This window comes from Camelus dromedarius, chromosome 1 (genome assembly GCF_036321535.1).
Source record: "Camelus dromedarius isolate mCamDro1 chromosome 1, mCamDro1.pat, whole genome shotgun sequence".
NCBI classification, from domain to species: Eukaryota; Metazoa; Chordata; class Mammalia; order Artiodactyla; family Camelidae; genus Camelus; species Camelus dromedarius.
The window spans coordinates 6,237,623-6,265,330 of NC_087436.1; the positions used below are offsets into that span (position 1 = coordinate 6,237,623).

The 27,708-nt window shown below is 41.0% G+C and overlaps 1 protein-coding gene across 3 annotated transcripts in view; it reads right to left on the minus strand.

Moving 5' to 3' along the window:
* GASK1B (golgi associated kinase 1B) overlaps window positions 1–27,708 on the minus strand; it is a 49,384-nt gene that overhangs the window by 2,813 nt on the left and 18,863 nt on the right. For all 3 annotated transcript variants that reach the window (XM_010982619.3, XM_031463819.2, XM_031463829.2), the window contains exons 3-4: window positions 26,592–26,806; window positions 2,567–2,793 (exon numbers count right to left, since the gene is read on the minus strand). In XM_010982619.3, the coding sequence (XP_010980921.2) occupies window positions 2,567–2,793; window positions 26,592–26,806 (442 nt within the window). The remainder of the gene's footprint in view (window positions 1–2,566; window positions 2,794–26,591; window positions 26,807–27,708) is intronic.

Here is a 27,708-nt window from a genome sequence, read left to right on the forward strand (position 1 = left end):
TGGCAAAAATACTTTCCTCAATTGCAAGCTCCATCTCCCTCAGAGAAACCACTGTAATCTGTCAAGCAGAACATACCCTCCGAAGTGTCAACGCGCAGTTTTATGCAAGAAAACATAGAAGCAAGATGCTGACAATGTCAGTAAAGTTCTCTTCCTGAACAGAAGTTGCATGACTGGATTTGATGTGAAATCACCCAAAATGCATGTAGTCTAGAGAAAGAAATCATTCCGAAATGCCCAATTAAATAAACAATTGCCTTTGATTCGGATGATCCTTCAGGAATTCTAAGAATCTGGGAACATTCCATTGAACTAGAGTACTAAATTGCTTGCAAATAAATTCAGCAGAAGTCAGGTTGGAGAGCCAGGGCATTCCACAATGAAGCATCTCTCCTGGAAAACCTGAGATCAGTTTAGAAGGCTCCTTGCTGAATGAGCTAAAGAGAGAGCATTGTGCTTTCTGTTCTTCATTAAGGAAAAAAATAAAAATAAAAATAAGCATAAAGCCAGGGGCCTAGCTCCTGCATTCTCTGAAGGATTAATAACATTTCTGATCCAAAATTATAAGCAATGGTTTGCTACATCTCCAGTTTGGTCTCTCTCCCAGCTTTCATGAAAATGCTGCTGAAAGCACCATAAAAATATTGGGATTTAATAGTCATCTTCAAAGTAAACTCAGTTGTCCCTAAAACACTAAAAGAGAACATGTTTCAAGAGTATAGTTTGCTAGAAGTTTCTGGCCTCCAAGCACCTTTTACAAATTTCAGTGGAGCAGGCTGGGGACGGCGCCGAGGGCCATGAGAACAAGCTGTCCACGTGTTCCAGCATCGCTGATGCTGGAGACAGACCAGAGGCCGCAGAGCTGGACGTGCTTAATGGGCCTGAGTCAGTGTGGGGTTAAAGAATGCTAATCAGATGCTCCAAGCTCCCTGAAGACATGTGCTATATAATTTAGTGACCACAGTATTAATTAAGTAAGCACCTTTGCTCTATGAAGTATTCATAATCCGTGATTTATAAATTCTATGGCCCTTGAACCAATTTAGCTGTGGCAGAATGATGAGATGAGACCATTAAAACCATGGATCTCTTTCGTGACAAATTCTTTTCATAAAGGAAGAAAAAATTACCTGCTTTTGCATTACCCGGATTCATAGAAATATTCCAGGCATAAATCTGGGTTAGCCAAGTCTTCATTTTTGCTTTGGAAGGTGTAAATTACTTATTCAAAGAAGATTTAACTTGAAGCTCATTACTCCTCATAATGCATTTAAAGTTAAATCTTCTTTGAAAGCATAAGTAAAATATTATTCATATTTTTATGAATGTATGGGATAGGTAGGGTCTCCAGGCACTCTTAATTCTAAGAGGAAATTCCGGGATTTAAGACACTGTAATATCAACCCAGGAAGTGATGCTTCTGGGGTGTAAATTTCCCCACACCTACAATCTTCTTAGTTTAGACACAGAGAGAAGAGAATCTGCTATACATTCTACCTTCAGTCCACAAAGAGGTGCGAGGAGTGGGTATTAACAGGGAAAGACACGGCCAAGACGCATGGAATGGGGACTCACGAAACGCATCCTCTCTAGTGTTGACAGTACATAAAATCCACGCTCCCTAACTCATGGTGCTGGGAAGAACTGTTGAAATAGGCTTCAAAGGTTTAGTAAAAAGAGTAATAGTAACAGCAGGAACAATGACATTCCGCAGAAAAATGACCAGACTTGGAGGACCTGGGTTCTCCCGTCAATTTCAGACTCGCCCCTGCGCTCCCAGCCGTAACTCAGCTTCACAAAGCTGGCCGACTGTTACACTAGAGCATCTTTTATCTTCAAGTCTCAGACACAGCCCCCCTTCTAGTGACTCTGATTTTTGCCCAAGGGAGACCAGGAAGGGTGGTTATGAGGGGAAGCCTGAAATCCAGCCGCAGACTCCGTGGCTGGGGGCAAACAGCTCAGACTCTACAGTGAGGTTTCTGCCACCCTTAAGTGTCTTAGTCCCTTGGTTTCCAAATATGTGTAAGCTCAGGATACCTTTTTCCCATAATCTACGTCTATGGAAGGATTTTCAAGTGCTCAGAAAGCCCCCCTATTTGAATAAACAGCCGTTCATTGGCCTTTGACACTGTGTTCTACTCAGCCGATTGGCTCTGACTTTCCACGTGTTGATAAAGTCACTTGAGTTTATTCCGCCATTGGACATCCTGCACGTCAGTATCTGCACATCTGTGACTCCCCTGTCCTGGGTCCTGGTGACAGAGCTTTTGCCACTTGCTTATCCCTGCAGTTTCTATTTCAGAGACCCCCGCGGACTTCCCACTTCACCCACGTTGGTTGTCACAGTGAGAGCCAAGCCACATGGCGGACATGAGATGCAGTGGGAGCTCTGCAGGTGGTGTGAGTCGGTGATGATCTGTCTTGAGTCCCTTCTCAGGGCCCCCGTTCCCTGGTTCCTTCTCAGGGCTCCATCAATCAGACACAGGATGTGAGTTTCCTCAAAACCTCACTACTTATTCAGTATAAATGTGAGGTCCTCCCTCTGTCACTACATCATAAAACTTACTCTTTGATGCCTTCTAACAGTTTGAAGTTCAAGTTATCCTCGCTTCTGTCAAAGAATCCCTTGTTGTCTATAAAGACCAAGTGCCTGGGGTCCTGCTTTCGCTGGACAATGTGCTGCAGAGCCACAGAATCCTGCTTGTCACATCTGGGCATCCGTCCGCTCTGCACACAGGCATCTTCCTTCCGAGGGCGGAATCCACAGCAGTGTGCATCCAAGCGATTGTAAATCTGAAAATGGAAAGCAAAAAACAAAACCCAAGATGCTGAGTGGAAACAAAACTTGGGAAAGTTAGAAGATTTCCAAAGAACTGGAGATTTCTTTCTCAATAGCTGACTTGCCAGCGTCCGATCGGGCCAGGCTCATTTAATTAAAGGCAACTGTCAGAGAAAGTCCAAGGTTCACATCCTTCTGACTCAGGCACAGCATGAGCGTTTCCAGCTTCTGCTAACAGCTCCAAGGTCAGATCATCCAAGTTAAGCATCTCCACCCTTAACATTCAAAGTTCCCACTGACATCATGGGTGGACGCATGGCCAGAAGAATCTGATTCTATTCAGGACAGAAGCTAGAAACCACTGTCCTGTGACCCACCCGGAAGGCTGTATCTTATTCTCGCCCTCAGGTTGTGTTATAGAAAACCTGAGTCACCCCAGTGTCTCTAGAATTCGACTGCATCTCTGAACCTCTCTGGACTTCCGTGCTGCAGCATCTAACCTGAAATAGCGGAGGACAAATCTATTGACAAGATGTTAAGTTCAATCATGAAACCCAACACATTACTTGTATGAAGCCCACGGCTGGATTCTAAATAGGTGAGCAGGATAAGCAGAGCAGTTGGGCCTCCTGGGGTTTACTGGGGGAACAGGACCACTACCTTACAGAAGAGGGTAAACAGATGAACTCGAAAAGGGAGAACTGTGTCATTTCCATTTCTTTGGGGCAAGGGAAGAAATAATATTTATTCTTCAGGGTAAATTAAAGTCTGGGCTCAGGAATCAGATAAACGTAAAGTCCAGTATCGGCTCTCACACTTTGCAGCTCTGCGATGCCTTTACTGCACTGACTCTCAATTTGATCATCTGTAAAATGGGGATGATAGCATTCACCTTGTGCATTTAGTCAGAGGATTAATGAAAGGGTCCGGACACGCTCCAGCCCTGACCTAGGCATCGAGAAGATCCTTGAAAAAATAAAAACTGTTAGTACTACTGTCCAGACACACACGTGCACACTGTAGGAAGTGTTTTATCTCAAAACAAGCTTCCAAAAGAAAAAAAAAAAAAAAAAAAAGAAACCAAACAAAACCTTATTGTGGGGAAGGAGTTAAAAAAAAAAAAACCAAGCTTCCAAGGCAAAAGGTAATTTCTCCATTTCAATGGAGGAAAACAGCCTCAGAGAGGTTTAATATCTGCAGGGCAGAATTCCCGCAAGTAGCAAAGGTAAGATTCAGACACAGCTGTGTTTGTCTTCAGTTTCCCAGTGTCCCCCTAGGTCATCACGTTGAGGAGTTGAAGGCTAGGCAAGGTCGCACAGATGCTTGTGATTCAAAGATTCCTCAACACAGACTGGCACTTTGATTCTTCTGGCACCGAACTCCCGTCCTTTCTCTCCCTCCTGTGTTTTCGCAGATCTGTGGGGTTGGCCGCTCTAGGTGGCCAGGTGCTAAGAAAGGGTGTCAGGAATAGCAGTCTCAAAATGTAGCCTGTTCTGAAATAACCATCCAGCCAGCCAGCCAGCCAGCCAGCTGTTCACTGGGCATCTTCCACCACCCATCAGTGGACTGGGTGCCGAGGCAAATGCCGCCCATGGCCAGCACCTCCTCAGCATCACCACTACTCCTAAAGGAAAATGAAGTGGTTTAATTTTGCCTCAGTACCACAGCAAACTCCAGGCACTGGACCAGTGACCCTCATCTCTGTTTTCTGCACGTAAAGGGACTTGGTATCGAATAGCACACCTCAGGAAGCAGGGACTGGAAGAGGAGTTAGCATAAGCCAACTTTCTATGACGTTTATATGAAACCAGTCACACGGGCGGGGTGGTCACGGAGCCACCGGCACCTGGACAGCTCAGAGCGTGCACGGCGGGTCTCCAAACAACCTGCAGATCAGGGAGGTCTCCGTCAGAACTGGCTCCAGGAAGCTGATCTGTGGGGCTGTTACATCTAACCAGTGGTTTATCCAGAAGGCCACAGAGGCTGACTCCAGGGCACAGCCAGTTCCCACTGCTGGTTCAAGAGCATCCGCTGAACCCACGGGTACCAACATTCCCCCAAGGTGAGCAAGAGAGCGCCCACCAAGCCCCTCTAGGGCACACGAAAGACGCGTGAACTAGAAACCACTAGAAACCTGTATGGGACCCTTTCCCCTGAATTTCTTTCCTTTTATGGAGAACCTTGACTGCCTGTGAATATAAGAGAAACCAAATGATATAAAGAGATTCGTACATGGTCACCAATTATTTAAGTGAAGACCAGAGGGTCAGAGAGAACATAAAAAATTACTTCTGGAAGCTGCTTCTCATCCAAGGTCCCTTTTTAACAAACATTAGCTAATGAATCTCAAAGAATCTTTATACCATTTCCCCCCAAAAAAGCACCATATGTTTTTATCCAATTATAATGACGTTATATATGGTTAAAAAAAAATCTTAATCCTATTTCATTCAGGCTACCACATTTTGGATAAATGTGTATAGAGCTTTGTTTTTAATTTCATTGTAGTCAGTTTACAATGTTGGTTAATTTCTGGCGTTCAGCATAGTGATTCAGTGAGAGCTATAGATACATATATACCTTTTCAGATTCTTTCCCATTACAGGTTATTACAAGGTATTGAATACAGTTCCCAGTGCTATATAGTAGGACCTTGTCATTTATCTATTTTGTGCATAGAATGAATACAAACTTCTGGTTACCAGGGAGGGAAGAGGGGGTGGGGGGGTAAACTGAGACTCTGAGATTTGCAGATACTAACTTTCAAGGACACATCCACCAGGCACTTCTTAAAGAGCGCGCTGAGCCCCAGGCTGTTTCTTCATTGTCGATTTCTAGTGGTGAGAAAGGACTAAGACACGTAGCGACATTTCTGTTGTTTCTACAGGAGAGCCATGAGCGCCACGCGCCACGTATGTAGACTAACAAGCACTTTAGAGTTTAGACCCTCGCTTTCAGGACGTCTGTAAATATCATACTTTTCCATTTTTAAACTACAAGAAAGCGTTCAAAGTCAGAGGTCGAAAAGACCCAACTTGGGTCATCTTCTTACTGCCTTTTTCTCCACATCAGATTGCTTCCTACAGTGTGTTTTTAAGGCGCTTTGTCTGATCTAATTTTGAATCACTCAACAGCCTGTGATGATTTCACTTCCCCAACAGACGGCTGCATCTCTCAGGTCCAACAGACCTTATTACTGAAAACGTGTGTTCAGCTGAACTTCGCCTCCAAAACCATGTGTCAGTCCTGTACTTCAGATCCATGCGCCTGCTTGGTGTGTATGTTAACACGGGTTGGGTGTGTGTGTTACACCTACAGACACAGAATCAGACTGTAAGACCTCAGATCACTGGGGTTTACTTTATTTTTCTCAGCCTCCAACTGGAGGCTAAATTCTGTCTCTGTATCAGTGTCTCTGTCTAGCAAGGGCTTGAGTAACTCTTAAATCATGCCTCCAGCTCTTCCCAGAATTTTGTTTATGGCCCTCCCTTCAAATTGACATTCAATATACCGGAAATAATTTGACCAGGAAACCATAATCCTTAAATTCAGTGCCACTTTTCTTGGCATTTAATTTAGTTATATATAGAAATATATATATATTTCTGCTTAGTTTTAGCAGATTTTACCTAACTTTTTAAGGCCTAATAAAGCATATCTTAGATACCTATGTATCTGCCACATGGTTCTAATATACGTACTTGTGTAGTGCACGCATTAAAACAATCACTCCGTTTCACTGTCACGTGGCGAAGCCCCAGAGTTACCACTGACGTGTCTCTGTTCTTAGATAGTAACCCTACAAAGAATCCACTTGGGGGTATAGCTTGTCAACTAAGCAGTTATGATTATTCACCACCATTACTGCCTCTTGTTCAAATTCACAGCTTCTCACTCTTTAAAAAGAAAAAAAGGCAAAATTTTTACAAAATTGAACTTCTGAAGCTGAAGATGATGGCCAACCATCATTTTTCCATAAAATGACTCTTTCTTCTTTTAGGAAAATCTATCCGTTCAGTGTTTACCTAACTAAAAATATATTCAGAAAAATCCAGGTGCTCCAGCCAAATATTTTGTGGGTGGGGATATTTTTAGACATGTTGCCTTTCTTCTAAAGTTTCTTTTTTTAAATCCCATTTTCCTTCTGGTAGTGTTAGTTTTGTCTGTCAGAAAAAAAAAAGTTCTTATAAGTGACCTGAGTTATGTGCCTAGAGCCTAAACAAGGATGTCTCGGCTGCCCAGACCAGCTCCCCAAAGCTCAGTAGGAATCTGCAGAAATCCAGTGACTTTCCACACTTCGGCACCCCCATCCATTCTCACCGTGTCTTCAAAAAGTGGGCCTGTCACACAGAGAACAGATGGTTCCCAGAAGGGGAAAAGGGGGTGGGAAGGGACAAACTGGGAATTCAAGATGTGCAGATACTAACTACTATATATAAAATAGATTAACAACAAGTTTCTATTGTAGAGCACAGGGAACTATATTCAATATCTTGTGGTAACCTATAATGAAGAAGAATATGAAAATGAAAAAAAAAAAAGTGGGTCTTTCAAAGCCATTGTGGGAGTCTCTTCTTATCTCTTTCTCCTCAAAACAATTACATGACTAATTTTATTGCCTGAACAAAGGCAATGGAATATATTCTAAACATGCTGCCAATATTGATAATGAAAAACGTCACAGCAGGCATTCACTGAGCGGCAGGTGTGTGCCAGGAATTGTGCCCTTAACTGTTTACATGTATTATTTGATTTTCACAGCAACCTTAAGAGCTAGGTGCCACCAGCAATCCCCTGTGATACCTGAGGAAACTGAGGCACAGAGAGGCCAATTAGCTGACGCAAGGCCCCTCGGCTGACACGCGACAGGACTCAGGACTCTAGCCCCGATGTCTGTGACTTCCAAGTGCACGCTTTTACGCGCCCTGAGTGGATGTCTCAGGTGCAGCCTCCGAGGTGGCGCTGCAGCACGACACGTGCATTTGTGCAGAACGCAAAGTGAGACTGCTTTCAATAAGATGTCAGTCACAAGGTTTCAGCAGAAACAAAAGAACTTCAGTGTAAGAGTTCAGGGAAAATTCATGAGGGGGAGGATATCACTGTTGGGTTTTAAGAGCTAGGCAGTGTTAGCTAAAAAAAATAGGCAAAAGCATGCAGGCAGGAAATCAAAACACATCTTTAGAGAACCTGAGAGCAGGTAGACCAGTGCTTCTCAAATGGTCTGTAGTGAAAAGCCAGGTGTTTTCGATCTTTCTCTCCCCAGACCTGACACTGCATGCAGACTATTGTTTTGTTAAAAGGAAAAAAAAAAAAAAAAAGAGTAGAGTAGAATAGAATAGAATAAAATAAATAAATAGAATAAAATAATAGTAGAATAAAATAAAATAAAATAATTTATTACTAGAGAAATGAAATTCTTTAAAAATACAAACAAGTATTTTGTTAGATTCAAGAGACAAAAATACTCTCCCAAGTTGATACCAAAGTGTCCAAATGCTCGATGTTGGCCCTGCTCTCTCCAAGGACTGGTCTGGACTGCCCGGGCCCTTGATCCCACGGTCTGGGTCTGCACCATCGGGAGAGGGAGGCAGGAAGGCAGGCGGCCAGAGTCAATGCTGAATAAGGGCTCTGTGCCCACAGGGGGAAGCTGGGAGATCTGCCGTGTCTGCAAGCCCCACCAGCCCTCTCTCCTGTAGGGTTGGAGGAGCGGTGACAGGCGAGGGAACACGGCATCAGGTGAAAACGTCAAAAGAGCAAAAACTGAAGGGAACCAAGGCAAGACGCTCTCAGGGGCTGAAGAGGGAGTAAAGTGAAGATGTACTTTCCAACCAAGGCGAGAAACTCCTCTCACTCAGTTCTTTTAGTTAAATTACACCACCTGGTACAGCCTTCTACCTGTTTCCTGCACCTCTTTGAGGGTCTGAGTGAGCTCAGGGGCGTGTGAGCATGTGTGTGTGTGTGTGTGTTTCCAGTCTGTTAAGTCAATAGCTTAAGCTTCTCACCATCTCTTGTCAAGTTACTGTGTTAAAGACCGCACCTTTAACGGGAACTGGTTTTAGCAAGTTGAAACGATGCAATAAGATAGGTAATGAGTGGAACTGAGTAATTCACCATAGTAACGAACTCATCCAATGCTCGGCATACAGGAGGCACTTGATAAACGTTTATTATTGACAGAACCCTGCGGGAAGTCAGTATCCACTTCGTATTTGGCTATTTACAAAGCTCCTCCAAAACACTGCCTCCTTTGGGAAGAGTGAAGTAAACAAAATAATGCCAGCAGAGTAAGACATGGGTCTTTGTAAGACGGCATCTGGATGGAATGGAAAAAATGGGAAAGGAGCAAAAAATGGAACTGCCTGTGCTGGTCATTTGCTCTCGTCTGGGTCTCTCTAGGGGTTTCATTTCACTAACCGTGGACCGTGAAGTCTTACCTCTCACGGGGAGTCCATGTGACACCTGGCATGTAACAGACACGTGACAAAGATACAACAGGTACAACCTCAGAGTGATAAATCAGTTTTCTGCAAGGTTCCTTTGAGTTCCAACGATTTCATTTGATGTCTCATTAGTTTTTAGAAAACACACGGAGAAAAACCTTTCTGTAATTATCTTATTTCAAAACGGCAGAAAGAATCACTACCACTGTCAGCCCCACCCTAAGCACAGAGACACACAAACATGTGGGCTTCTTTCTTTATCAGCTAATAACTCACATTGGAAAATCCATCTGCTTCGGTGTGTCTTGATGGAAATCAGTGCCATGTTATCAGTGGGGCTAGATTTGGGTCCCTGTGGTCTAATAAACGTGTGAAGGTAGCCTAGATCACAGACAAGGACAGCCTCAGACGAGCCCCACAGTCCCCATGGGACTTGTTATTACAGACCTGGCCCTGTACCTTGGCAACCTGACAAAGCAAAAGCGGTGTTCTCACCAGCCCGCACCTGCACCTCGTGGGAACTCTCACCCCGTAAAATAATGGCTTTCATTCTTCTTCTGTGCTACCATGGCAACAGGTGCCTGTAAAATTAGTCTGCATGCACATGTGACTACCAGAGCAGTTGCAGACGATGAGAAAAGTGGAAACCGTCTGCAGTACGTGCATCTAACAATGGGCACCAGCGTCCCTGTGCCTCAGTCTCAGGAAGTTGCAGTCACTGCTCAGCATCACCGATACTCCAGAATTCCACATTTTACAGTAACTATCAGTGTGGACCAGTTCAGTGCAGTATCTCTAGTTGCTTTCACATCACTGAGTCATAAGTAAAGACAAAACAGTATTTCTTTACAAATAAGTAAAAATATTTTTAATGCTACAATATATTTGGATCTGTTTCTAAAGATGCGATCTGTTGAATTCATATAACCTCTGAATCAAGATGAGAACTCAAACATCATCCTGCCACAGAAAGACCCTGAAGCGAGTCACTAGGCAAGTGACAACCTATTTTTAGAGAAAGAAAATTCATGTTCTATAATTTGCACAGGCAAAGCTGCATGAAAATAGTGTCTACCAAAGGCGCACCCACCTTCCTGGATGCAAAGACTTCCAAAGAGCACTTGGACAAAGAAAAATGAAAATGTTTACATTTCATGAAGTTCTGATTTATAGAATGGATTTATATTAAGCCAGTAAAGTTACAATAGGAATAAAATAACCTTAACATAAGTAAAATTTTTTAAAAATGCTTTCTTTCAATGAAATGAGGCACCATTTTTAACGAGTTAACATTAAATAGGGCTGCAAATAAGTTTAAAATTATGTACATTTACATCTCAGGGAATCGTGTCATTGAAAGCTTTTCCTTTGCTCAAAGTGGTGTGTGTTCATATTTAGCACCCTTAAGGAATGCCTATCAATGTCATTTCCCCCCTTACGTCGTATATTATTACAAGGATATTGACAAAATAACATGAGGACTATACCAAAACATAATTGTGACCACGGTGATAAAGACTCTCGGCTTGATCGAACTTTAGCTGGGCTCCTGAACCTTCTCTTAGGCCCAGCTGTGCACTTTCTGATAAAATCGAGTTTCAGCAAGAGCCCTGCAAAGTCAGTTTGACCAGAAGCCCGTATGCTTGCTATCTGATCACTCTCAGCATCCGACTGGGTCCCCCAGGTGATGTCCGATCACCTGGCCTGTCCTTAGCAAGAATCTGTTGAGGCCAGTTTACCTGGACGCCCTTCTCCCTGGTGTTTCTTCTTAGTCATTTCTCCATCCGCTGACCCCTCTTCTACCCCTTGTGGGGCTGTGAGTCCCCACTCACACTGCTGCCTTCCAGGTTGAGCCCAGTCCCTCCCCCCCGCGGTAAACTCCCCCTGCAGTGGCCCCATACAAGCTGTGATGGCCCTGAGTAAAGTCGGCCTTACCATCTTTAACAGGCATCATTGAATGTGGTTTTCTTTAACAATGATGAACACAAGCTAATGTAATATATCCAAATGTTAAACTCACCTTTTTTATGGAAATCGCTTCTCTTTACAAAACTTAATTCTGTTAAACTGATTGTTTTCTGGTTATTGAACAATAAATGCTGTTTGAGAACAGAATGGGGTTACCAGGGGAGGGGGGAAAGGGAAAATATTGGTCAAAGGTACAAACTTTTAGTTAGAAGATTAAGCTCTGAGGATGAGACTGTATTTAACAATACTGTATTATACACTTGAAACTTGCTAACAAGAGTAGAACTCACACAATCTCACCACACACACAAACACACACACACACACACACACACACGATAAGTATGTGAGGTGACGAATGTGTTAACTAGCTCAACTGTGGTAAATATTTCACAATGTATATGGAAATCCTATCACCGCATTGTACACTTTAAGCATATTCAATTATATTTGTCAGTTATGCCTCCATAAAGCTAGAAGAAAAAAAGAGAAAATAAACAAATAAACTCTGCTTTACTAAATTAAACTTTAAAAAGATTTATTTTTACACATATATGTAGAATTTCCTGTTTGAAAATGGATTTGTTTCTATGCTCCCCGGGTTACTAAATTAAACTTTCTTAAAAATTATTTTTACATGTATATATAGAATTTCCCATTTGAAAATGGATTTATTTCTACACTCCCTGGTTGGCAAACAGCTTTGAAGCAAAACTCTTTATTAAAGTAGCTTGGATTCAAAAATGCCAGCTTTCCCTTAATTTTTTGAGTCTACTTCATGGGGCAAAATGAATCATAAATCTTTTAAAAATAATTACATAAAATATATATAGAGAGAGAGCGCGCCAGGTAAATATTTGCTTGGCCTTTCATTTTTCCTGTGGCAATACTGTTGTGTTACCCTTTCCATGGTTTTGTTTTTCCTTCCAGGCAGATTGATCTAGAGATCCAGTGCTTCGACCTCCTGTTTTCCTGGAACACAGCAGTCAAGGATGGTTTCAAACTGTCTATGTTTCAATGACATAGGATTAATGGGGAAGCCAGTCCCAAAAGCCAGCTCAAACAATGCATCAAGCCATCTTTGAGTCTCAAAAGATTATTTATGGACTCATGCAGGATTCCTCCAGTCCCTGTTGTCTCCAGCCCAGTGGTGGGGACGACTCAGGACTGAAGTGCACTGACTATGCACTGTATGGCAAGGCTTGACAGAAGCAAGAAGGACCCATAATTAAGTAAAATATGTTGTGCTTTTGATTAATAATTAAATTCGAAATGACCCAGAGATGTTCACTTGGTTGTCAGTTAGCAAGTTGAGGCTTATGAATAGAATGTATTTGACCAGACATTTCCCCCGGGAAGCAGACTGATGCAAGAGGAAAGACCTACATCAGCCAGTCCCCCAGCCTGCCTTTTATGCAAATGATGCTTTAGCAGAATCCGAGCTCTCTGAATGCTAGCCGGTAGGAGGAAGGAATACGTAAAATTCTAAAGGCTTTTAGGTTGGGAGCAGACATCTGAGGATCTTTATGCTCCTTAAGAGGAAGGATAAGCTTTGAGACACAGAGAACCCTTCACAGGAAGTGGGCCAGGACCCGGAGAGGCGCCTTCCTGTTGGAGAGGCCGGCCAGCTAACCGGCTGTGTCTGTGTGATGGACTGGGGTCAGTGTGGCTGGGAAGCTCTTTCTCTTCAAAGCTGCCTCCATGGAGAATCAAATAAATACCTTAAATTCCGTGGAGTGAAAGAATGTGGTCTCTAAAATCAGGCTTCTACCGGAGAAACCTTGTCAAAACCCAAAAGACGGGATGTCAAAGGTCAGGGCCCTTGTATTTACTTTCCACGTTCTCTCATGTTCTCGCAGAGGAATTTTGAGTATCAGGAGTACATGCCATTTCAGGGCCACACAGAGTGAAACTCTGTGCCTTTTGAAATAAAGGGCAATGTAATTCGACTGTGGGTTTCCTAATCTCCCCGAGGCTTTGAAAAGACCAGCTTCTTAGTGGGAAGGATAAGCTAGCCGGTCAGTTTCTGCAGGAGGAGAGTTTGCAGCCTTCCTAGATGGAGCTGGCTGTGGGAATCAACCAGAAAGACATCTGGGAAGGGATCACCCTGAGAAACAGGAGAACAATGGTCCCCACGCATGAGACGACATTGTGTCAGACTCAGGAGCCAAGACACAACCATTTGAAAGGATGCCCGAGGCGCAAAGATTAATTGGGAATTGTTTAGCTAGAACACAGAAATGCCTCAATCCAAGTTTGCTGAATTTAATTGAACCCTGTAAGCAGTATCCTGTACTCTTATAAATCCTGCTTTTGTTTATAAAGTAGAATTAAAAGTACTAAGATAGGCTAATGAGAAAAATAGAACAAATGGCTGTAAGCCAATTATTTAAATAGAACATCTATGAAGCCAAGCAAAGCCTCTCATCTGATGTTAAAGGGTCCAAAGGCAATAATGTGGTATTTGTCACAGTAAGATTCCACCTCAGGGTTGAGGGGGGTGTACAGCTCAGTGGTAGAGCGCAAGCTTAGCATGCATGAGGTCTTGGGTTCAATTCCCAGTGCCTCCACTAAAAATAAATAAATAAATACATAAACCTAATTACCCACCCTTCCCCCACAAAAAAATATTCCTGTTCCAACCAAAGGAAAATTTCTTGGCTGATGCCTTGTAGAACTATGTTCTCAAGAAATACATGTGGAGAAAAATATAATTCAGAAAGACACCTGCACCCCAATGTTCATAGCAGCACTATGTACAACAGCCAAGACATGGAAACAACCTAAATGTCCATAGACAGATGACTGGATAAAGAAGTTATGGTATATTTATACCATGGAATACTACTCAGCCATAAAAAGAATAAAATGATGCCATTTGCAGCAACATGGATGGAACCAGAGATCGTCATTCGAAGTGCAGTGAGCCAGAAACAGAAAGAAAAATACCATATGATATCACTTATATGTGGAATCTAAAAAAAAAAGACTAAATCATTTACAAAATAGAAACAGACTCACAGACCTAGAAAACAAACTTATGGTTGGTTACCAGAGGGTAAAAGGAGGGTAGGAAGGGATAAATTGGGAATTTGAAAATTGCACTTCTTGGGGAGTGATGGAACTATTGGCTATCTTGATTGTGGTGGTGGTTTCATGGGTGCGTAAATCTATCAAAAATCACCAAATTGTACATCTGAAATATGTGAAGTTTACTGAACAAGAACCATACCGCAAAAAGGTATTAAAAAAAGAATAGACCGTCCCTCATATCCACCTCCGGGTTCAGCCCTATTTCTGGCACCATAAAACCGTAGCCCCCAGCCTGGCTAGACCCTGCACCTCTCCACTTGTTAAAGTAGGAGCAGTTGTTAAAAAACAGGAATATCAAGTTACAGAAAAGTGCATGTTGTCAACTGCATTTACAATATGCAAGCTTTTTTAAAAAAAACACACAGATATCCACTGATTATGTATGTAAAATGATTTTTAAATTGGCTGAAAAGATGCATACTAACCTCACAAGTGTGATCACCTCTGGGGAGAAGGTGCAGGAAGGAGACATGAGGAGATGGTCAGAGGGATTCTGACTTTGAGGTATTTATGTCCCTAAAGTACATTCTGCAGTCAAATGCTCTGCCCCTGAGCTATACCCCCTCTCAAGTACATTCTGAAAGCCAATGTGCACAAAAAAATTGACAGGATAATTCTAGAAGTTGGCAACATGATATTTGTTATGTTAGTCTTTGTTCTTTGGTTTTTTTTTTTTTTTATGTGTTGGCAAGGAGACCTCGAGGAACAGAATTTGAGAATAAAACCCAAGCTAGCTTCACAAATTCTGCAGGCTGAGGGTCCTGCAGTTAACAGACACATAAGGAGGTATTATCTGCAGTTTCCTTGTCTGTGCAAAAATGCCCCCACCCCAACCTGACCTGGACGGCACGTGCATGGAAACTGTGTCACGCGCTTGCATGGTTTCCCACAGCACAAATGCTGCAATGCACAGCTCCACACTGCAGAACATCCAAGGTCAGACCTACACGCCCCTACCACCGAATACCTTGTCATATCTGGAGATTCAGGAGATCATAGCTATGCACATACAAATATACATTTACAGCAAGTTTAAATTCTAGGTGATAACTGCAGATCTGTCAGTGCATCACTGTCAGTCCATTTAGCTGTTAGAACAGTTTAGAAACAGCAAGCATCTAGCTCGCACAGGGCTGGAGGCTGCCAGTCTGAGACCTGGTGCCAGTGCGGTTGGTTCCAGTGAGGACCCTCTTTGGGAGCCGCACGTCTCACCGTGTGGCGCGTGGGAGGAGGGGCTGGGAGGACCTGCTGGACTTCTTTCATAAGAACACTAACCCCGTTCATGAGGGCTCTGTCCTCCTGACCTCATCACCTCCCAGAGGTCCCACCTCCTAATACTACACCCTGGGGGCACTGAGTCACATATGCATTTGGGGGGACATTCAGCCCGTAACAGCCAGGTACCATGATAAATAGTTCATGTGCAACACTCCTGTTAATCTCACAACAAATCTCCAAGGGAAATCAAGTCATTTTCTTTTTTACATAATAAATCAAAGCTCTGAGAGACTATAAATGTGCCCAAATGTGACTATTGAAAAAGTGGAATTTGAGCCCAAGTTTCTTTTACATAAATGCTATTCAGTGCTATTTCTCTATGATATTGATGAACTGAAAACTTGTAGAATTAAATATATGTATATATACATACTAGATGTTCTGCTGAGGAAAGGAGCTTACTCGGGTTAGTCCCATAGGCTCTGCAGAGACAGGATTTGGGCTGGACTTTGAGGCGTGGGCAGACTGTCCACTAGGGAAGAACTGGGCGGTGTTTTAGTGGGGACGGGAGAGCAGAAAAGAGTGAGGGGACGTGTTCAATTATTGACAGTTTGGAACAGACCAAACCACAAAACGCACACACACACACCCCCTGAAGTTAACTAACACATACCTTCTCATTGTGTTTAACTGCCCAGTTCTCAGCCTCAGAGACACAAACACGGTACAAGAGTTATCGTGACAGATGAAAATAAAAAGGGAGTTAGAAGTTCAGGTCACAGTGTTCCTTAAAAGTAATGCTGTTATTTTTTTTTTCTATATAAACTGTACCACTAGAGAACTAGATAAGAGATGAAGGGAAATTACTCTTTAAAGAAGTATTCTGAGGGGGAGGGTATAGCTCCATGGTAGAGCACGTGCTTAGCATGAAGGAGGTCCTGGGTTCAATCCCCAGTAGCTCCATTAAAGAAAAAGTAACTAAAGAAAAAGAAAAATTAAAAAATTTTTTAAATAAAAATAAAAAATAAAAATAAAAAATTTTTAAAAAGAAGTATTTCAACTAATCAATGAAGAAATAATGCCAGAATTAGAATACCCCCATTTTTTGATGCCTGGTGACTGGAGAGGTTAATACTGAGCACCAATAGCTGCTACTATCATGACCAGACTGGCTCCCTGGACATCTGCCAGGGTCTCCCAGTGTAACACATCACCATCTATAAAGGAGCCTGGATAAAATAAATTAAATCTAAATCTGATCAAGTCCCTAAGCCTGACACCAATGTAGATGGAGCAGAGATTATAGAAGGACAAACAAAGTCACCAGAGAAGTGCAACCAGCGAACTCCAGAGTCTAGAGCTCTACAAAACCGGTGATCTGGTTCCTTCAGTAAGTAGACTGATAGGGGAAAAAACAGAAGTGATGGAGTGGAGTTTGTAGATTAAAAGATATACCAGCCATTCACCAAGGGTAGGCTTCATCTGGATCCTGACTGAAATCAACTGTGAGATAGATAGGTAGGTAGGTAGGAAGGTAGATAGATGGATAGACAGACAGAGAGACAAACAGACATTTAGGGAGACAAGTATAAGTCTGACCACTGACTGCATGTTTGTCTGAAATTATTCCTAATTTTTCTTTTGAGTGGGATAATGGTCCTGTGCTTGCATGTTTTGTCCTCTAATGATACGTACTGAAATATTTACAGATGAAAGAATATGAGGTCTGGGATTGTTTCAAATTACTGCGGGCATCAGAAGTAGCAGAGACAGAGCCGAAACAAGACTGGTCATGCGTTGATTAATTGTTATATTTGGATATAACAGGTACATAAAGTTTCGTTATAATATTCTATCTACTTTTGTATATGCTTAGTTTTTCCATAAGACATTTTTCAATGCATTAGGGCATTTAGACTTTATTTTCCAATCAAATGGAAGTCTTGAGAGATTTTTTTTTTTCTCAAGAAGCAATATGATTGAAAAGAAAGTAGGGATGATAAATTTAGCAGTGATTCACACAATAAATTGCCTCTGGGGCAGAGGTAGAGACAAGGAGGTCACTCGGGAGCCTCCTACAGCATCTTGCCCTGCATGGATGAGCCTGATCCAGGTGGCATTAACAGGAATGAAAAGAAAAAGGGACTGGAGGCATTTCAAAGAACTGTCAGAGTTTAGTGCTACTCAACTATGAGGCATCGAGCAAAGGAAGATGCCAGGATGACTCAAAGATTTCAAACCTGGCTGATTGAAAAATAGTAATGTCAGAAATAGACATAGGTTCAAGTCGAGACAGGAACTGTTAGGGAACGAGGTGACAAATGTGCTCCCAGACTTCAAGTCTGAGAGGCTGACGTGACAACGTGATTTTCTCAGAAATAAAATTCTGTCAAAAATTAAAAAGTCGTACTTTGACTTGTTAAAAGTAAACTCTTGTTTAGCTACACCTGCACAAACATGATGTCCTCTCCCCAATTATGATGACTTCTTTAAAAATAAAGTGTCATAAATTTGTATAATAAAAATGCTTGAATCAAAATGGAAGTCAAATCTTCTTGGAACAAATATCAAGATAACCCAAATCCTTCTTTAATAAAAATATTTTCTTGGGGATGGGAAGGGATAAATTTGGGAGTTTGAGATTTGCAAATATCAACTACTATATATAAAAACAGGTTAAAAAAATAAATTTCTTCTGTGAAGAACAAGGAACTATATTCAATATCTTGTAAGAACCTTTAAAGAACATGAAAATGAATCTATGTGTATATATATGCATGACTGGGACATTGTGATGTACACCAAAGATTGACACATTGTAATTGACTGCACTTCAATTAAAAAAAAATGCTTTCTTGGCATGGTTTAGTCATTTCATTTATATCCTTTTTCCTGAAACAATGTCTATATTCTTTGATATCAGAAGTAAGTTTCCCTTCCTATCTCTTCACGTATAAATATAAAAAGCAATAAAAAACATTGTAGGTGCTCAAAACATACCAAGTGTTCTGGCCAGTTTGCTCACGCATTGCAAGCAGTACTCAGAAGAATGAAACTATGGTGTCACAAGATAATCTGGAAAGTCTTCTGAGGCCTCTTTAAAAATCCCTGTATTGTAGCATCATTAATACTAAAAATAACTTCTCCCGGTGATCGTGTGAACATTTGTATAGTAGAAGCTATGTCAAAGGCAGGCTTTTGAATTTCAAAAGGGCAAACTTAGTTTTACAGAATGACACTTCTATAGTTACCTACAATATATTTCAGCGCTTAGCCCAGGCAGATCTGCAAAGTTTGAAGCGTGTCATTTTTAAAGCTTAGAATGACACATTCCCCATGTCCTCTTACCTTAGTAAACAACCCTCTATAATCAAGCCAACCACTGTGATTTTTCAACAAAAAATAAAAAGCAGGAATGTAATGTTCTCTACATCCTCTCATCCTTGGCAATCCTTGCTCCCCAGATCCCAGCCGATGCAGCATGCCAACCAATATTGCCAAAGCTAATCCCAGACTCTCTTGGCGACTTGAAGCCAAGACAGTGTCTGACTGCATCACCCCTCATTACTTGCTAGCAAGTGAATGGGATGCTATGCGATCTGCTTCTTTGGACTGACCAATAAATACAGGGCTCGAAGCCATTTAGACTGGCAGGTGCTAATTCTACAAAACAGCAAAACTGACCCAAATTCTAGATTTGAAATCCCAATGTCTGGGACCCTGTCAGAGCACCTGCCTGTGTGTGCTTTTCCTCACTGACCTCTAAAAGTTGGAAGCGAGACCCTTGATCACTGAGTAGGAGGGTTAAGAGGACAGGGTGCCTGGAAGATAGTCATTATCTACCCCAGAATCTTTTTTTGCTTAACATATAGAACGTTCCTACAAAAACAATTCCTTTTTAATGAAAAGCAATGTGTCCTCTTGTTTAGATGACAGTTGGTTGGAAATTTTACTTTCATTCTGTCAGACCATTAAGAGAAAAAAAAAAGGGACCCACAGAATCAAGAGGGGGAGGAAACATATTAAGGATTAAGACCCTAGATCAATCGAATTCATTATACTGAGGAACTAAATCATAAGCAGCCAGGTAAAAGTTAGGAGAGACAAGTCTAGGGGGCCAGGCGTGCCAGTGCATATTGTTTCTTATTGAATTTACGAACATAAGTTCATAACTCGCGGACATCTGGGAGCCAACGACCTCGGTGGAACAGCAAGTTTCCATAAGGGCCGTTTCTCCCACTCAGTGAATGTGTCCTCACTTCCGGTCCTTTGTTAGAAGGCCTTTTCTCTCAAACTCCCTTCCTGACTCTTGTGCTCTCCTGATTTCTGCAAGGCCTTCAGTTTCTGGGTGAAATGTCACATTCTCCATCCACACTCTTTTACCTCAAGTGCCACAAGAACTAACAGCACCTTACCTGTTTCCTTAGGACGCTAAACTGGGTTATTAGACCCGAGACACTCCGCTATGATGATCTCTCTCCTATTAGACTGCGTAACTCTCATAGGCAGAGAGATAGGTGATGTTAGTCATCTTTTTAGCACCAGCACTAAGCCTGCTGAGTGTCTGGGACAGAGAAGACCTTGAAAAGCGTCTGACAAACCCAAGTGGGAAGATATATGTGAAACTTACTTTCTTGATGGTGGAAGCAAACAGCTCCCAAGACACCTTTCTGCTGGTCCCCCTCCATGGAAATACTGCTTAATTTCTCATCAAATAAACAGAAAATATAAATATAGGGACGACTGTTTATTAAATAGTAAAAATATTAAATATTTCTATTCATTTGATTTCTCATTTGCTAAACTTCTCATTTCCTTCCTTTAACAAAACTTTACCTCTTTACTGCAAGTATGCTTTTATTTTTTTCCTTTTTAACACTTTTGACACTTTGGATTTAATATCTTAATATAACTAGGTAGTTTTCTTTGATCAAAAAAAAAGACCCACAATGCCCTGAGTAACTGTGACATTTTCAGACACGCTGCTGTAAATTGAAAGGTTACAAAGTTGAAGAAGACAGGAACTTGCCCTTGAGAAATTCACAGCTTATTAAAGAAGACAGACTAGTCAAAAATAATTAAAACTTAGTAGGCTAAAACCTAGCTTGTAAATATGAAAGTACAGAAGAATAGAAAGAACGAAATGGTTTGGGAATAATTTACAGTTTAATGAGTAAAAATAATGATAAAATATTTTAATTTTTATATTGATATTTACCTCTACTATTATTTCTGGATGATCAATTTCTTAATTAATATGAGTACTCACTGGGCACCTACAGTGTAACAAGCATTATTCTAAATCCTTTACACATATAAAAGTATTGCATCCTCTCAATAGCCCTCTAGATAAACGATATTATTATCCTTATTTTACAGATGAGGAAACCAAGGCAGAGAGAGATGAAGGAACTTCTCAATGTTAAAAAAAAAAAATTAGTTATTGGCAGTTGGAATTCAAGTTTAGCAGGCTGGCTCCGGAATCCGGAATCTCAATCCCTACCTATTATACAGACTATATCCGAGGTCAGAAAGCAAGTTTTCTACCTCTTAAATCTTCTTCTGTTATTTAATCTTTCGAAAAAATTTTGACCAAGCCTTGGAAACTCCAACGCTCTCTAGAATACCACTCTTTGTCATCCTAATGGAAGCAAATTTTTATCTACTCAGTTCACTCCCCAGGCTTCAAGAATAAAAGGTTACTTGTGCCTCTGTCACATTTTACAGACCCAGGAAAATGGCATAGCCTTTGTGAATGTGGATTTGGTAACTGGGTGAAACACAGAGAGTGTTGTGTACAGAAAATTAACAACTGCGTTCTGTGTTCCCTCGCCTTGCTGTGGTGCCCTAGATCTCGTGACTTTGGTTTGCTTCAGGCATAACTTTTCTAAGACTGCTCACAAAACCCATCCAAGACAACCCAACACACTCCCAAATGCCATTTAAGTAAGGCATATATTTTGACTTTAAATATTTCAGCGTAATTGATGAGAAGGATTATTGTATAAAAGATAACTATTATGGTACTCATGAAAAATGACCTAAGTTTGTTCTTTTCTTCATTTACTTTTTCAGTAAACATTTTCAATAAGCATCTCTCTATAAACACTGTATGAGGCTCAACATGGGGAGTGAAAAAGAGTAAATGAAATATGATCTTACAAAAAATATAAAATTGCTCTGGAGCAAAATCTACTATTAGCGAAGTCCAAAGAAAACCAGCAAAGTAAGAGAAATTATTTGAGACATTTGGGACTAGATAATGGCTCATCTTCATGGTATTAAAAATGTTTTTATAAATCAATAAGAAAAAAGTTATGGAATGCAATAAAAAAAAGATCAACGATTCAAACAGGCAATTCATAGAAAACAAAATGCAAACCATCAATATTTGAAAATACAAAATCCTCAGCCTCACTAGTAATATATGAACTCAAAATATATACAAAACTCCCCTATCCTCCATAAAAACAGCAAAAAAAAAAAAAAAAAAATCAGTTTTCCACTTCCCAAAGCTGGCAAAAGACAGGAAACAGGCACTCTCATACCTTCCTGGTGGAACTGTAAAACACAGCAACATCTAGGGGAAGTTAGCCTTTTGTCTGTTACTGTGGGAAGTAAATAAAAGTTGGATGGATTTAAAAAAAAATAAGTGCCTTCTCACAAAGCCATCTGTGTATATGGAGCTTGATAAACTTCTGTAAACAGTAATTAAATGAACTCTTAACAATCAGAGTAACTTCTGACTTAGATTTTCAGTGCTTTAACAGGATCCAAAGTTAGGAACTCCAGTCTTGGTGTCTGAAGTTGGGCAGGTCAGAGATCCCATCCTCAGGGATTATCAAGGATGAGGAAGACCCCTTCCCTCACCCCCTGCCCCTGCCCCAGGCATCAGGAGCAGAGGGCAGACCACAGATAGAGCTGACCTACACAGAGGCTCAGCTCCTGCTCGGGCAGCAGCAGCTGATGCCCAGTGTCTCAGACCAAAGGTGATCTTGGCTCCTATGGTTTGAGGGCACTGGAGGGAGTCATCCGGGTGATAGCTGGTTAAAGTCCGAACTCAGGTAAGGCACCAGCTATTCGTGAGACAAGATGGATTGGGGTGGATATGAAGGATTTGGTCACGGTATGAATGGAAGGTAAGTACTGTGAAGCCCCTGAATGACTCCAAACATTTGACTTGGAAAATTGGATGACAGCAGTGCCGTTTCCCCACCAAAGGAATAGGAAGAGGCATCGTAGGGGATTTGTCTCCTAAAACAGAACTCCTGAGTGTGACTACAAGTTCTGTTGCATACCAGCCATGCCAAGTTACTTAATTTCTCTTTCTCTTGACTTCCTCATCTCTGAAATAGAAATAATAGTATTTACTTTATAGTTGATAGGAGAATTAAATAAGTTAATACCTTAGTGCTTAGAACCAAGTGCTTAGAACAGTGCCAGGCACACAGCAAGTGTTATAATGATGGTGAGGTTATTAATAGTATTCATTTACGGATTTGAAACATTATAATAGCAATTCCATGTGCCCAGATATGTCCTCAAGACCACAGAAAATAGACATGGCAATGATAAAACCGCTGATGCGGGGGAGACTCAGCGGGGATTTGCTCCTGCTGAGTCAGGGTGATGCGCAGAGAGAGTTACAAAGTAACTCTACTCTGTGAAAATAGCTCTCTTCCTCAATGTTCTAGCATAACTCTCACAGGCAGTGAGCATCACTACTCCCTTACATAACTGCTTCAGACAAATAGTACACAGGCGAACATTTATATTGCATGTCCCAGTCATTGAGCTTTTTACAAGTTGGTTTGTGGCAACTCTTCATCAAGAAGTCTATGGGGTAAGTCTATCAGAGCAATTTCCCAGCAGCATTATGTTTTAATTAAGATGAATACATTGGTTTTTTTTAGACATAATGCTATTGCACCCTGAAGAGATTATAATATACTGTAAACATAATTTTTACATGCACTGGGAAACCTAAAAATTCACGTGACTCACTTTACTGCAGTATTTGTTTTATTGTAGTAGTCTGAAGCCGACCCCAAAATCTCTCTGAGCTGTGCCTGTATTTAGGATATCTTCAATATTGCATGAACAGCCCCAGTCCTATGTATTTTCTCATGTTTTTTTCCATCGTCTTTCTCATTTACAGCCTACAATCCTACTCAAACTTTCTCCTTCACTATCTATTTTGCAGCAAGGTCTTCTTTTGACTTGTAACACTAAGAACGTATATAATTTTAGCCACCCATTCTTACATGGATCTATGTTTTTGTTTTATATAGTGTATTTTCCTAACTAAGTCATCTTCTAGGGGCAGAGAGGATGACCATCTTATACTACTCTGTGACCCCTGTGGTGGTTTTCTACAGTAAAACGCACAGTAGATGTTGCAAAAATACATCTTCATTTGTTGAAGGATAGCTGTAGCTTCCCTCATATATATATGTATGATTTTACATAGAGATTCTATATAGAGATTTTTCAATAGATTTATTTATATATATTATATATATATAATATATATAATATATATATATAATATATATATATATATTCTTTTTCAGATTCTTTTCCATTATAGGCTATTATAAGGTGTTAAGCAGAGTTCCCTGTGCTACACAGTAAGACCTTGTTGTTTATCTATTTTATATACAGTAGTATATATATGTTAATCCCAAATTGCCAAGTTATTTCTCCCCCCATCTTTCCCCTTTGGCAACAACAGCTTGTTTTCTATGTCTGTGAGTCCGTTTAATCCTTGAAATCTTTATTCTTTCTCCATATTTGCTACTACATTTTATCACACCAACTTCTTTCATTGAACAAAGGATGACTTGGTAATTGTTATAGAATAATAGTTAAAATGATGGCATCCACAGTTAGCCAAGTAAGACAGGAAACTGTTAAAAAATTCTCGAAGGCATTTCTGCACATCTTATATCAAGTTTTGTTCTGCATGCTCTCTTCAAGGATGTCAGTAGAGCAAACAGCTTTGGAAGGTATAAAGAGTGTCTCCTGCTGGGGTGGAAGACAGATTTGCTTCCTGACCAAGATAATAAAGATAATGTCAGCTTCTGGGGCAAATGTTGGGCAGGTTTGCTAGCAACTCTTAGAAGATTGGGGTTTCCTAGGCTTAGAGTTTCTCAAAATGTACAAAAACCCACCATATACAGCATTCACTGGGGCCACCTCAAATCACCCAGTGGGACTCGAAGGGCAAAGCAACACGACTAGCAAAGTCATTTGTCTCTGAGCTGGAAGCCTTCTGTCTTTTATGAACCTGTGGCTAGCTACGTGTCAGCTTACAGGAAGAGTAAGACCTCAGAGCCTTCACAGTTCTTGATAATAACCTCTTTATGCCTCAGTTTCCCTGCCTGTAAAATGGAGAACGGTTGCCTACCTCACAGAGTAAGTGTGCTAATGAAATGGAATAATAATACACATACAGAGCTTCAAACCAGCCTGAGCTGCTTAGCTGTATTTTCGTGAGTATTTGGTGATGCCTGATGACCAGCTTGCCAAACCAAGTAGCCTGCTCTCAGGCTCAGTTCTCACTGGGGGCTTCGCAGCACAGACACCAGAGGTCATCCCCTCCATCTCGGAGGTTCCCAATCCCACACTGACTCTGCACCAAACTGATTTTCTTCTTACATTTTTGTCTCCCTCTGGTTCTTTGCTGAAATGTCACACACACACATGCACACATACACACAAGAATTAACATAAGGAGAATGGTTTGCACATGTGTGAAGGCAGTCCTAAATTGCCACAAAATACTAATTAACGTGACAACTACAGAAAACCAGCTTTTCTAAAAAGGAGGAAGGAAGGTCATAATTGGAATGAGGAGTAGGGAGAGTCATGAGATCTTCACCAAAAGGAGATAAGAGTTATAAGAAACCTACATTTACAACAGCCAAGACATAGAAACAACCTAAATATCCATCAACAGATGACTGGATAAAGAAGATGTGGTATATTTATACAACAGAATACTATTCAGTCATAAAAAAATAAAAGCTAATGCCATTTGTAGTAACATGGATGGACCTGGAAATCATCATTCTAAGTGAAGTAAGCCAGAAAGAGAAAGAAAAATACCATATGATATCATTCATATGTAGAATTTCTGTTAGAAGGCACAAATAAACTTATTTACAAAACAGAAACACAGACATAGAAAACAAACTTATGGTTACCAAGTGAGGAAGTGGGTGGGAAGGGATAAATTGGGAGTTCGAGATGTGCAGACACTAACTACTATATATAAAATAGATAAACAACAAGTTTATACTGTGTAGCATAGGGAACTATATTCAATATCTTGTAACAAACTATAATGAAAAAGAACATGAAAACGAATCTATGTATGTATATGTAGGACTGAAACATGATGCTGTACACCAGAAACTGACACAACATTGTAAACTGACTATACTTCAATTTTAAAAAATGTGAAAGGAAAAAAAAGAAACCTACAAAACATTGAATCACTCAATTATGTAGATGGCCAATATTTATAATTCTCTAATGTCTAGTTGTAATAAAATATTTGCAAAAAATTACTGGAAAGAAAACAGAGGAAACGGTGGCTGTAAGCTAGGTGGCCAAGTGACCATTGAAACAGTGTGGAATATCAGAAATAAGACAAACTTTGACTGTCAGCGGACCCCAGGAATCCCAGCCCCGACTTTCAGTAGTTGTAAGAACCTGGGTGAGTTACTTAACCTCACCAAACTTCAGTTTACTTACTTGCCTCCCAAGTCAGGTAAGAACACTCCCCTTGGAGAACCGTCGATGGGCTATCTCAATAAATTGTATCTATAATGGGTACGACTATTGCAGGAGTGAAGTGCTGAGGAAGTACTTTTTCAGCATGTAATGAAAGGGCTAACGGACACTTCTGAATATTTCCCGAAAGGATATAACATCTTGTGATGGGGTGCTATGCTTGCGAAATACAGCATTCCAGAACCTAAACCCTGGCTTCATAAAAACTCAAGGTGCAGAAAACTCCTTCATGGCAGAAGTACATAACTCAGTGTCAGGCTCAGATAGACACTTACTTGATTGAATAAATTTACCTGTAGCAGAAAATCAAAGAGGGCCATCTTGGACCACTCGTGGTGATGCACATCTGTACAGCCCCACTCGGGTCTGGGCGCCCGGCCGTTCTGCCAGCACTTCTGCTTCAGCGACTGCTGGTAAGTTCCCCAGGTGAGCTTCACAGAAGAGTGGGTCTCGTTGCTTGTCGGACACAAAGATGGGTCCCAGAGAATCACCGGCCGTGGGCGGCCATCTACAGAATCCAAAAAACAAACACACGTTGAGCTTGCCGCTGGCTCAGTGTGCACTCCTGACCACCGTGCCCTCCTTTACAGCGTCACACTGTCACCTGCCACATGCCACAGTGTGATCAGATGACATGAATGGTCCTTTTATACCTCAGCGATGCTTCCTGGTACAAGTTTTATAACAGAACGTTAGCGCACGGTCCTTTGTCTTCTGAACATTTAATATTTTTATACCTCGATACTTCCTGATAGAAGTCTTGTAACACAAAACATTACTGTTCGACAAGGAGAGAAAAGTTTGGTTTTTTGGTTTTGTTTTTTTAAACAAGATGCCTTACAGATGTGGCAGGAAAAGACCACTAACCACCAATAACAACGTCCTCTGGTTAATGCGGTTTTCTTCCACATCTAAAAGCAGCCGCCCTGAAAAAGGAAAGAATCCAGACATTTATAATTGTCTATTCAGTGTCTGAGTGGAGCTGCTCTCTATTTGTAAAAACAACTGTCTGACTTTCTAAGGCCACAGCATGATGTCAGGAAGAGAAGGGATTTTTAGAAGTCGCAAATTTAACAGTGAAATTGTATGGTTCACACCAGCAACTATAAACTCCAAAGAAAGAAAAAAGAAGCAGGAGGATTTTTTCTTCTTTTCTGATAGAAACAGTGGCGCTCCGGGTGATGGATTATTTATTCACTTACAGGTGAGGTCACAGCCTCACAAAGTTTAAGCAAATGTCATTTCTTCAATTGCCTGTGCATGGGTGACTTTTCCAAAAACTGATCACTCAAATGTTGTTGCCTCATTCTGGACGGTTTAGAAATTTCATTGGTAAACTGAACATGAAATGACGCTTTAAACTTAAAACCAAAAGATCACGCTCAAGCCCCCACGTCTGCCAAATAAAGT